The following is a 13468-nucleotide window of genomic DNA, read 5'->3' as shown; positions in this document are numbered from 1 at the left end:
CATTCTGCTCATGTCCTTCAGCCTCTTCCTTCAACTTCTGTGCCAAATCTTGCATCATTCCTAATGTCTCACTCATTTCTCACATAACTATATTTTCTGTATGTCATGCAATGAGTCACACTGGCACCCAAAGCCAACTTGCCACTTCAGCAGAAAAACTTACTCTTACAAACCTCCAAAGGGTTCACATCTAATCTACTCTACAGAAAAGTAACTCGTTCTAGGCAAAGATAACTGAAGTCTCAAGTGATCCTTCCCATCACAAACATCAGTGTGCTGTTCCATACTACAAAGTACCTTATCTGAGTGTACACTATATGGAAAATAACTGAATTTAATAATCTGAGACAGCAGAGATGTTCAATAAAAGGAACATTAAGTACCTTTATGTTTGTTAGGTGATAAGGAAAAGAGGTACAATGGTAAGCATCATACCCATCAGTTCTCTTGTTTTAACACTGAATCCACGATGTATTTAACAATTCAAACACACAAGTAATAATAGTGTACCTTTATTTTAATACGTGCACTGCACTGATGCAGTAGATACAATGCCAGGAGAGTTTTCTTTGCACAAACTACTATCAATTAAGTTTTTAAATAATCAAATCACATTTCTAGGTGGAAGCAGCATTTAGTGCCAAGAATAGTTATGAAAACCCTAATGTTAACCATATCTGGGGAACTGTTTGCATACATGGTGGAGCAATCTGAATCACTTCCCAGCTGACTTTAAATACGGAAAACTGATCAGCTATAGCAGTTTGCATTTGAAAATTTTAACAGACTTGCTTTCCTTTTAAAAAAACCTAGACTACTGCAACAAATAAATAAAGACTGACACTGTATATATATTTGCCCAGAATCAACAACTTAATATAAAGATAACTTTCAGTGTTTGCCGATTTGCTTTACACTGCATCTATCCCTTTAAAAAAGCTACGTTAGAAAAAAGTTTAAAGAAAAATGTAATTCGTCCAACTCTCTTTACACTGTATCAGTTGAGAAGGAAAGACTTGCAAGCACTGCTGCCTCTCACCTATCAGTATCAAATTCAGGTCCCCTGGTCATTCCAGGCAGTGACTGCAGAACACCCCTGCCCACCCAACATCTCCGTGGTCAGCCACCCTTTTCAGTGATGCTAAGGCAAAGTGCCAGGCATGGTACAGCAAGCATATTAAGTCATCTTCCAACTCACAAGCTTCTTCGCTAAAAAAAAAAAGTAATTCCACTTCTTGTGACTGATTTCTACATCTACCAGTCTCACTCAGGAACACATATGCTGTAAGCCCTGTCTTAGTGAATATCTCGGTTCTTAATTCCACCTACATGAGTAATCACGCTAGGAATCAATGGCAATATCCATGCTTGCAAAGTTAAGGATACATGTAACTTTATAGGACATTGCATTCATTTGCAGCTATACAATACACTGATTGCAGTCCTGAATCATAAATGAAAGGTCATTGCTAGATCATAGGCAATGACACCAGGTTATCTTTTGGGGATGTATACAACAGAGCTAAAACAACTCAGATGAAGGCAAGACACTTCTCTCTCCTGTTTAGAGGCAGGCTCTGCTCTTTGGGAGTATTTATGGATGCACAAGCTGTAGGCCATGGAAGAAATGTGCCCCATATATACTAAAGAATTAACTGCAATAATTTAACACAGTAAGACCGAAGAATATTTCTATTGTCTCTCCAAACTGAAAGCATTTCAACAGCACAACTGTACGATACAAAAATAATTGTACACCAAGTTAAGGGGAAATTTTTCCATGTTTTTCTCTGGAATGCCACATAGGCGACTCAGATTTCATAAACAATTAATGGGATGCATTAAAATTCTTCTTTATGTATAATTAAAGAAAACAGATCTTAGGAGTGCTATTTTTGTTTTGTTTTTATTAACAGTACCTTGTGGGGGAGCGGGGGTGTAAATCAGCTCCCTCCAATAACACTAAGAAAATGTTGACACTAGGTGTTAAAGGCAAAAAAATAAAATCATTATGGTTCAGGATTACAGTGTTTAGGGAATTACTGCACTTTTTATTCTATCTTGGAAATGTACAGAGATGCACAGAACGGTTATATTATTCCTATCTCCTTTCAAGCAGGATCTTTTAAACACTGAAAGCGAAGTTTTAGTCAGTATATAGCACATTCTTACAAAAATATAATATTTCAGACAACATGAAAAACACTTAAAGAAAATTGCTTTATCTTTCAGAACAAAACTACAATGCAACCTAACTTCCACTGATTTTTACACTGCTCATTAATTTTATTCAGCAAGGGCCCCATACAACATGGTCATTCTGTAGCAATTTGATTAGGACCTACCCTACTGAAGTGTACATACTTGCCTCTAAACATTAATAGTGGTGCACATGAATCTAGATCACATCCACACTTCTTTGCCCTTTAAAGCAACCTTTTCTTCTTCAAGAGCCTAGTGCTTCCCTTAAGGTTGAGGAGTGTACGCCCACAAGAACTTCACTACACCCAATTTCTTACACTATGATGGGATTGAAAACCAGCTTTATTTTCATGCTGATAAAGTTCAAAGTGCCTCTATAACCTACTGTTAAATCCATATAAAAATCCACATTATGTGGCAGCAGCTAAAGAATTCTATGAAGTGAAAGGCGATTCTTCTGCATAAGAGATTACAGCAATGATGAATGAAACTACAGTAAATAAGCAAAATGTAAGACTTTGCCCTCTGCAGTGAATAATTCGGGGTATCCTTACAGAAGACTTTTTTTCTTTCTTTCTTTTTATTTTTTAGTTCTGCCCCTCTTTGCTATATGGGAGCACCGTGGCGTTCATTTTAAACAACCAAACAAAAAAACCTCTCTCCATCCTTAAAAAGCACCATAGATAAAAAAATCTGGTGGAAAACAACAAAACAAAACCTGAAACAAACTACATGGACCACCCTTCAGGGATGAAATGCTAAAGATGTCTTTTTTAATCAATCAGTTTGTGAAGTTCTACAAAAAATAAAAAGGATCACATTCTAAAGGTTCAGTGCATTCAGCAGCTATGTAGTTTTGCTGCTTATTCATCTTTAAGTTGACTTTCAAAAATAACACCCTAGCTCATCAAAATATACATTTTCCATTTGCTTTAAATTAAAATAACAATAAAAAACATTTAAAGAATTCACAATCAATAGCATGACTAAGTTTCAGGATCATCTACAGCATATAATTTAAAGGTTCAAGATGCCAATATGCAGCACGTGGCAGGCCTATATGCTCCATGCAGCATGTACATTTAGGATAATCTCAAATAATCTTGATGTTCAGATGTCAATTTGTTTCTTCCAAATAGTGTAGAATACCCATCTGGAGAAAATAAGCAGTTAAGGAAAAAAAGGGAAAAAAAGCAAAGTTTGCAGTACATAGTTATAATGGAAATAGTTCTTTTCACATTTTGATTCTGAAAACTTCTGCTAGTTCATAAAGATGTGGTAGGTGAAAATCACAAAAGTGAAAACTCCTTGAATCCTCTTTTTGGATCAGCAGTTCAAAAAAGCATCCCATTCCCACTTCAAGCCTTTGCAAATCCATGTTTTCTAATTCCTGCTCTAGATTTTCTAGCTCTTCAGCAAGATTTTTTTGCACTGCTATTGCTGAATAAACTACAGAAGTACTTTGGGAATCATAAAATCACAGAATGGTTAGGGTTGGAAGGGACCTTAAAGATCACCTAGTTCCAAACCCCCTGCATATGGGCAGGGACACCTCCCAGTAGGAGGTTGCTCAAAGCCCAAGCATGATCAAAATTTCGATCAAGAGTTCACAAAGTTGGGATCCCTTTTGCTCATCTTCTCAATTGTAAAGTAGCCAGCTTGACTAGGAAAGAGACATTCAGCTACCTAATATGTGAATCCCTAAGGCAGACACAATCAGAGACTAAATTAATACTGGGATGTTCAGTAGCTGAACACTAGGTGTCCAGGTATCTTATGGGGCAAACATTTAAATGTCTACTGCCTCCTAATTGCCTCATAAGGGTTTCTGTTGAATGCTCACTCAAGAGATGCATCTAAATTTAGCCCATGCTTTCCTTCAAAACTTCTGTGGTGTCTGCTTTTCAGAAAGCAGACTTTTATGTCATTTGGACTGAGCTAGAAACAAATACAGAGCAACTGTCAGCTTTATCAGTGCTCTTTTTTTGGCACTTCTTGGGAGAGATGGAGTCAGCTTCAGCACAGTCACAAAGAAGCTCAAACCACAGTTCTCTGAGGTATTCCTGGCAGGAGAGACAAAAGATTCTCAAGAGGTCTCTTTTCATGCTGAGCACATGAGAGGAGAGATCAGAGCTACCTAACTGTGACCCCCAACTACAAGAAGGGCCTGAAGGAGGACACAGGGAATTACAGGCCTGTCAGTCTGACCTCAGCGCCGGGGCAAGGTTATGAAGCAGATCATCCTGAATACCATTATGCAGCACATATAGGACAACCAGGTGATCAGGACCAGTCAGCATGGATCCTGCTTGACCAACCTTATCTCCTTCTATGACAAAGTGATCTGTTTAGTAGATGAGGGAAAGACTGTGGGTGTCTTTTACCTGGACCTTAGTAAAGCCTTTGACACTGTTTCCCACAGAATTCTCCCGGAAAAACTGGCTAAAGGTTAAACATTTAGAGTACTTACTTTGAGCTAATCTGAAAAGATCAAGATTACTTCTCCTTCAATATTCCAGTGCCTATACCATTATAACAGTGTTAATTAATTACAGAAAAAGCTAACTAATAAAGTCTGCCCCATTTTTTTAAGCACTGTCTATTTTCAAGCTCCATTATATCTACTTAATGGCCAATTTTAATAAATTTATTGCTAAAAATATTTCTTAACTGTTAGCTTACTAGAAACATGTACATGTATTTTTCAAAGTAACGAAGTCGCATTTCTTACTCAATAGATTTAGAAACATTTTACATACTTCCAAATAAACAATGCAATAAGCATTTAGAAGACTTTTCGAGGATGCATACTTCAAATTATGTTGCATTAAGGCCTGGCAGTTGTAAAGGCAAAAATAATGAAATTCTCTGAAACTGTAAGCTACAAGGGCAAATATCTTCATATCTTCCTTCACTTTTTGCATTTTGTCTTGAAAATATTAAGATCAAACCTGAGTTTCACTGGAGAGCTGAGAATAATGAGAAACAGGAGGATCTTGTTACAGTCAGTATGGAGTCCAGAACAGCACACTATAGCATTGACAGCATTAAGATTCAAGACAGAAAAGGGAGACAAAACGAACACACACAACAGAAGAAAGGCTGTGGCAGAGTTTCACATGCTTAACTTATTATGAATAAGCAGATCCTGGAGAGATCTCTCCTGTCAGGAGAGGGACAGCCAGAACAGGCTGCAGAAAAATTTCTGAGGAGATCACACAAAAGTGTTAAAGAACCCAAGGCAAACGCAGCCAGCAGAACCACCCTACAGGAGACCAAAATGCCCCTCTACGGCTAATGGTTTGAAGCAGAAACTTCTAGCTCCCTGTGTAACTTGCCTGCCACCCACAAAATGAAGACAATCTGAAGGATTATTTTTAGGAATGGAATGTTACTAAGCAGCATATATACCTCACAACTTGGAACATTTTTTCGGTAACGCTAACTAGTAATAATGCTAGAAATCACTTTTTTTTCCCCCCAATAGCAATACATTTCGAACTCTGTGTCCAAGAACAGATCTACCAGAAAATAAAGATCTGCATCATGCTGGTCTGTTTGAAGTTTGTTTGCATTTTTTGGTGAAAGAAAAAAATAAAAAGAATATACAGCCTTGCCAGAACTCCCAGGCAGCATTATTCTCATTGTACAGTTTATCGTATATCACATACACAATACACCTGGAAGCACTCAAAAACATTAATAAAAACATACACTGATTTGGAAAGGTCCTGATAATTTCACCAACTGTGAATTTATGGCACTCAAAAAAAATAAGTATTGCTATTATCCTCAAAATAAAACTGCAGTAGTTCATTTGCTATGAAAAGACATAGTGTTTAAATTAGAACTGCCTTCTTGCACTTGAGTTCATTACCTCCAAGCCATCTAGGCTTGCTTGATTTATTGATTCACACTCTGCACTCTTTTTCCATCTTTAAGGATACAGTTCCATGTAGGAGGGAACACACACGGTTTCTTTTGAAAACTCCACAGGACAATAAAGCCTGCTAAGCTGTTCTTCATACAGAGTCAGGGCATCGGTCAGATTGATACAGTTTCCCTGAATAAAAAAAGAAAAGACCCAGTTACAATAAAACAAACGAGCAAAACTGCAGACAAATATATACATTCTCATATTAAAACAAGGCTCACACATACTTCAGAACCAGATACATGCTGTTCTTAATATTTAATATTTACAAAGCAAATACTGAACAGCTTGTCTTCATTCTGCCTACAGTAAACAACAATTTGTTTCTTTTCAGGAAAGGGTAAGTATGGGGGATTATCTATCTTCTTATTAGCAGAAGCAACCATTACATTAGGGCTTCCACTTAAAACAGACTACCATGTGTTGTTTGCATGTAACATCTACTCAATAACCATATTCCTTATGATTGCTTAAATATATCAGTAAGCAGTATTACAACATCCAGATTTTCTCAATTATTACATTGCCTAGGTCTTATAATGTTAAAATGCATGTTCTACAAATTACTCAGCTTTCCAGGCACAAGATGCCAAATAAAGACCCAGCAAATATGAATATATTGTTGCTGTGGCACAGCACAGACAAGACATTCTGACATTCCCCTCAAAAGGGAGATGATGTTAACAGGCCCTGGCACATTACAGCCAGGTGAATTATCTGTGATCTTCTACCTCCACCAGTCTCACAAGGAGCCTTCAGCTCAGCCTATAGACCCTGAATATGCCTGAAGATGCTGCACACTAAACAGAAACAACAAGTTATATGATGATGTTGAATTTACCCTGACGACACAGCATGTGCACATCTGGTTCTATGTGTGGCAGGATGAGACATCTTCAGGAGATGTGTGTCTCCATCCTTCCCTAATGGTTGGGTTTATAAGCTTATAGTATAAATGCCTTTTACCCAGATCAAGGACAGAGCCTGCTTTCTTATTCTGATTACTAATTAGTAGAACAGCAGCATCCAGTAGCATTTCTCCAGAGTTTCTTTCAACATAAAAATCCTCAGCTTTCCCACATATCTTACCACTTCTAGTTAAAGAACAACAAACGTTTCAAACCACAGAATAATTAAAAAAAAAAAAAGGGAACTTTCATGATAATGAACACTCAGCTCCTAGTAACCTAGGACAGGAGCCAAAGGCCCACAAAATTATAGTAACAGACCCAAGGTACCAAAGTTTGCTGTTCATCTTGGATCACATGAAATTTAGACTAAATAATGCAAGGATATGCATTAGCCAGAAAAAGGCCTGGTTATATATATTTTTTTAAAAAAAGAAAAAAGGAAGAAACAATCATTTACTAATACAGCCAGCTTCTTAATATCTAGATGACTTTCTGTTCATGACTGGATAGGCCAAAAGCCTTCCAAAGAAAGCATTTCCAAGCAGAGTACTGCTTTAGATCTTTAAAAGTGCTGAACTTTGCAAGAAAAGACATTAATTAGAAAGTCTAAAGCAAAAGATTCTAGAATGCCTAGAATAGAATGACTTCTGGAAATAGATGCACACACAGAGATATAATTATGTAACTTTTTTTGTGAAAAAGGTACATGGTTCACCTAAGAAAAACGAGCTACATCTAATTAAAAACTATAGCTCCCTTACAGCCACAGCTTATTCAGTATTTTAAGACTTGAAATTAAGGTCAAGTTCTTTAGGACCTAGGGAGCACAGGATTTATTCAACACTTCCAAAATGTCTCCACTAGCTACTTTTCACATGTGTGCATTGCTCTAATAACACATTATGAAACTTTTTAACTCCAGGAGAATGGCCTTTAAGAAAGTAGCATTTTACTGTTTAACTTTTCAGTGCTCCCAGATTTTTTTAAATGGCCTTAAAACAATTAAGTGCTCACAGAAACAACTGAAACTTAATTTGCACAAAGCAAGCAACTAAGTGAGTTTGACCAACAAATACTACCTGTGCTTTTAAAAACAACCTACAATGAGTAAAGCTTGAACAAGCAGAGAATTATTTGAAATAGGTGTGTCTAAAAAGCTCCATCTACTTCCATGTAGCAACATCAGACAGTAACAAGAAACAAAGTCTATAGTGAAATGTACACTCTGATTTTGGTATTATTTTTTATACTTCTTGTTATGGTTAGGACTTTTTTCACCATGTATTTAAAACACTTTTGCAAAGTGAGAAGAGATCCATCCTAATATTCTTCCTCTGAAATTTTATCATCATGCTCAGGTTTTCACATGCGGAAAAGAAAACCTCAACTTAGAAAAAAGTCCTATACAAAGCATCTTGAAGGCTCTCTTTCAAAAGAACTTGTATAAAACATATTTGATTAGAATTTTGATCATATTCTAATAACAAACATGCACTTGGTTATTTGCTGAAGGAAGATGGGGTGCCTTGTAGTGAGTATCTCATATTTGGGATTGGTTATCAGAAAATAGAAGTTTGTACAGGTAAGAGATGAACACCAAGCACAACTGCACAAAGCACAACAATGAACAGACTACTCTAGTACTTGTTTAGTAACCTGTTATTATCCAGGGGACTGTAGCAGTTATTTGGTTTAGCTGCCCTTTACCAAACATATAATTTTGTTCCAACATCAGGCTGAACGCGAAAAAAACCTCAAAACCTGTGTGTGCAATTTGACTCATAAATAGAGAACACTGCTAGGTAATTTATGGAGCATACCACTGTTACAGAGGAAGTTTAATATGATGCACAATGAGATAAAAGTATCCAGAGTTTCCCAGCCCGTTGCTTCAGTATTTCATCCTTTCTCCCCTCTCCAGCAACAGACAAATCACTGCAGACAGTGTGGAAAACAAATTACAGGAACAATGAACCATGCCAATAAGCAATTTTAGCTTTTCAAACCCACAGCTCCCCAGTCTCCAAATCAATGTCTTACCTAACGGTTCAGACATCCCACCTAGCTGTTTTATTAACCTCTCCTCCAGGAGACACACCACAGGATTTTTAGTTCCACACAGTTACAATTTTTTTATAACTATTTGGCTTGACTCAACAAAAAGCTAAGAATAAAAAAAATCAAACCTACAATACTTCAATGAATTAATTCCAATAAAGAAAAAGTTAATGAAAACTCACTATTATTAAGACCTTTCTGTAAAAAGTGAAAAGCTTTATCAACTCAGACTACATTGTCTATTTATATGTTCTTGTACCACTAAAATAAGACACAGGGAACCAAACCCCGAATGCAATATAGTGATCAATCTAATAACCTGTGCTCATTTTAACTCTCTTGCCTAATGAAAATAGTTGTGGTAGAGAAGTAAGTTTTTTGTTCTGAACAGTCACCATGTACTCAAACAATAACTAACATTGAACACAGTGTTTAATAAGGCTTTAAAAGCTGATGACTCACCAATTAAGACTTTTTCAAAAGTGCAATATAGTGATCAATCTAATAACCTGTGCTCATTTTAACTCTCTTGCCTAATGAAAATAGTTGTGGTAGAGAAGTAAGTTTTTTGTTCTGAACAGTCACCATGTACTCAAACAATAACTAACATTGAACACAGTGTTTAATAAGGCTTTAAAAGCTTGATGACTCCCAATTAAAGATTTTTCAAAAGGAAATATGCAAAATCAGAATTTCTTTTTTTTCCCCTCACACTGTTCAGTCAATTTTCAACACATACAAAAACCCTACCATATTCCTCTGCCCACCTCTTCTTACTTATAATCTTTGTTCTACATCAAACAGTCTGATGTGAAAGAAATTGGGGAACACTGAAAAAAAAATTCTCTCCTTAACAAGCATCTCTCTGACATGAAACTATTTGAGGTAGTTTTAAAACTTTGAGATAAACCGATCTGTTTGTATAAGACCTTGTTTAAGACCGGCCATTCCTGAGCTGCTTGACAGCTTTTGTATTCTGAGTCTGCTGAGTGCTTGCACACACTTCAGCAGCTCACACCTGCTTCCCAACACCAATTTTTCTGGGCTTTCATAAGGCAGACGTTCTGGAGTACCATGGGTTTTGTCTTTGGGTTTCAACAGCACAACATTGAACAATTTAAATACTAAATATCATTCTGTGCAGACAATAAATAACATTCCTTAAAATAAGCAGTAAAAAAGGATTTGTTTAAAATAATCCTATAAATTCCAGTTAAGTTTACCCACCTATAATGGAGATGTGTCCATCACCTATTATAGGCTGAATTTAGGCAACTATGCCTCCTCCAATCTTAGAACATAAACTAGTGACTTGAAAGCAGACTGAATGGTCCCTTTCCATACTTGCCCATTTCTTACATATCTTTCTTTCACCTCTTACCCTACATGTTGCTGCTACTGGACATCCAGTGTCTCTGACAGTATATTAGAGAAGTTCCATTTTTATTTGCAATTTCACATGCTTTTCTATTTTTATTTTGCAATGAAAAGCGCAGGAGTTGAACGTGGCCAAGGCTTTTCCTTTCCTCACTTCAGAGTGACTAAGAAGCAAGGAGATAAACACAGAACGAAAGACCTACCATCAAAGCTAGGTTTGAGTTTTGGATGACAGTGATAACTTTTAAGGAGGTAATGGAAACAAACTTGACTGAAGGTATCTCCATTGGCAGTATGATCAATTAATTTAAAACTGAACTCTCTGTAACACAAGGAAATGAAAAGTCTGTTTCTTAAAGACTCCCAAACTGCCAAGAAATCACACAGGCTCACACGGGGAGGGACATGGATCCATTCTTCCAGCCTTCTTTCATACTGCAGTGAAGGAGAACCCTGATCTTTCTTTGGAAGTGCTAATTAGAAAACCCACACAGCAGCCAAAAAAAGAAGTGTAACTATGGAGTAACACCATGGTGGTCTGGACATTTAGAGGGTAGGGCCACACTGTATTAGAGCGCAGCCAGGAAAGGACAGCTTGGTGAAGGGCCACATGTGTGTGTGGGGGAGACATCTGATCCCTTGCACTAGTGGTTAGCAGTGTTTACTGGAATGCAAACCCATGAGTGGTCTGAGACTGTTTCTATCCTGCCTGGGTTGGATGACCCAGACTAGGAAGGAGCGAATTCCTGTTCAGAGGTATTTTTAAAGGTTACACTTCATGAAAGGGCTGAAAATGATAGCTCATTCAACCTCAAAGGATTAGGTCAGTGGAGCAAAAACTTAGCACAGAAAAAAGCCTATTCATAGCTACACATAATCCGCTGACATAGAGACAACCTTACAATCAGTCTCTGCATCTTGCGGAGTGTAGTTTCACAGATGCTGTGACTATCCTCACGTGCTATGTGAAAGGTGCAGGATGGTGATGGTTCAGAAAAAAATCCAAAAACATATCACACTAGTATCTACAAGTACACACACTCCACTGAAGTTGAAAAGATCATTTGGGCAATCTAAAAATTATACTGGCTTTTAGGAGGTCCCGTAGTATAAAAAGACTGAACATGTTCAGATACAAATTACTGAGAAAGTACATTAGAGATTAAACCAGACTTCAGGATACACCAAGTTCTAAGATCCTCGCGAATGTCCACTTCTGTCCACTGTGATGGTTGGGAACTTACACCTGTAACCAGTTCCTCTTGGAGAAGGCAACACTGAGCATCTCACAGACCTGGACGCATACTACATCACTGAACAATTTAAAGCACCAGCTTCAGAAGGAGAAGGAAGAAGAGAAACACAGCAAGCCATATGACACTAAAGCATCAGCATAGTGCAGTATTTTTCAACAATAAGTTTTCAGAAACAAGTCTCAAGTCTTAAACAGACAAACATGGCTGCAAGTTCTGCCGGCTAAGGGCCCTAAAGCCCATCTCTCTGTCCCAGTCCTATGTAAGATGCAAGACTCTCAATATGGATGATGAAACTAAAAAAGCAAGGACATGAAAAGCAAGGCTGCCAGTCGTTCAAATAAGTTATTGTTCTTGTGACTACTATTTGTGGATGTGTAAAAGCATGTACGGATGCTTTTTTTTTTCCCCAATATACTTAAGCACAGACTTATAGCAGCAGAGAATAAGATCCATAAACTGCCCCTTCTATCTTTCCAGAGCCGAAACAAGCAAAACGTTGCTCCTTTATCCTAAAATTGGCTGCATATGTCTTGCACCCCCTAGGAATATGAATAAACAGTCTGAAAAGCCGTTCATAGGCAGAATCGCTCTATAAATGTTATTGAACTACCAAGGCAATAGTAGTCATCAGTCTCCACCTAGTGGTGAAAGAATATTCTGCATTAGTATTTGGAGACCACCATGGCATCCCCAGGGAACAACCAGATGTGTTAGGTAGTAAGCCAAAAAAGTAATTATTTTGATAATCTGAAATTATAAGCATACCTATATATATCTATATAAGTAGCTTTTATCTAACTTCTATCAGTGTGCCTAATACACTCCTGTATTTCATAGCTGATTAACAAATATATGAAAACACTTGTAATGACTTGCTCAGAAACACCTAGCCAAAAACCTCCACACTTTCATTTTTAAATCTCCCTTCTCCTTTGTAGTTCTTGAGTTTGACTTTTGTCAAAGTTTTTAAAAAGCCTCCTCTTAATCTTTTCCATACTACATAACTTCTTGTTATATTATGTAACTATTGCTTTCAGAGCTCAGATCTGACACGTTCCTGCAATTACTGCAATGGCCCTCAGGATTTTTAGCTGGCTTTGCATGAGAATTTCTCATTGCCTGGCTGCTTCTGGCAAGATCTTACATAAAGCCAGGCACATGGGTCTCAAAAAGAAAGCCAGGAATGGCGTGTCACACTTGAGCAAGAATTGCTAGTATTACCAAAATGCAAAATAATTTATGACCTATAAATGCTGTAGTGCATACTACAACCATAACTTTCAGGGGGCTGAGGGGTGCTCCATTCTTGATGCACTTTGGTCTTCACTGAAATAAAGAGTATTAATACACCACTGTATTTTCCCAGGATTATTTTTTTTTGCTAGTAACACACATACCATCCTAAAAATACACTATCTGCATTAAGACATGCAAGATCTAATAAAAATCAAACTGGCCTGCCAATACTCTTATTGAAACCCATGAACTGTGCCACACCGCAATGGTACCATATGTTTTGCCATCTCCTGCAGATGAAAAGAGAGAAGGCATCATGCCATCTGTACAATGCAGTTATGTAAAAACCAGACATTTCTGTGCACTGATGTTTTGATGAACTCAGATTCTAAGTTAATTAACCAAAAATATCATTATGTAACAAGTAGGGTATTAGGAGCTTTTTTCCTAGTTAATACACGTGAAATTATTAAACGTAACAACTAAGACATAGG

The 13468-nt window shown here is 37.3% G+C and overlaps 1 protein-coding gene across 1 annotated transcript in view; it reads right to left on the bottom strand.

The window, feature by feature from the left end:
• Window positions 1–2779: 2779 nt before the first annotated feature.
• SMS (spermine synthase) overlaps window positions 2780–13468 on the bottom strand; it is a 33497-nt gene continuing 22808 nt past the window's right edge. Inside the window, exons 9-10 of the mRNA XM_009997207.1 lie at window positions 6150–6265; window positions 2780–3355 (exon numbers count right to left, since the gene is read on the bottom strand). Coding sequence (XP_009995509.1) covers window positions 3313–3355; window positions 6150–6265 — 159 coding nt within the window. The 3' untranslated portion in view covers window positions 2780–3312. The remainder of the gene's footprint in view (window positions 3356–6149; window positions 6266–13468) is intronic.

Source organism: Chaetura pelagica, unplaced genomic scaffold, assembly GCF_000747805.2.
Source record: "Chaetura pelagica isolate M959 unplaced genomic scaffold, ChaPel_1.0 scaffold80, whole genome shotgun sequence".
NCBI classification, from domain to species: Eukaryota; Metazoa; Chordata; class Aves; order Apodiformes; family Apodidae; genus Chaetura; species Chaetura pelagica.
Note: the sequence above shows the minus strand (reverse complement) of the source record. Positions and strands in the feature narration are given on the sequence as shown.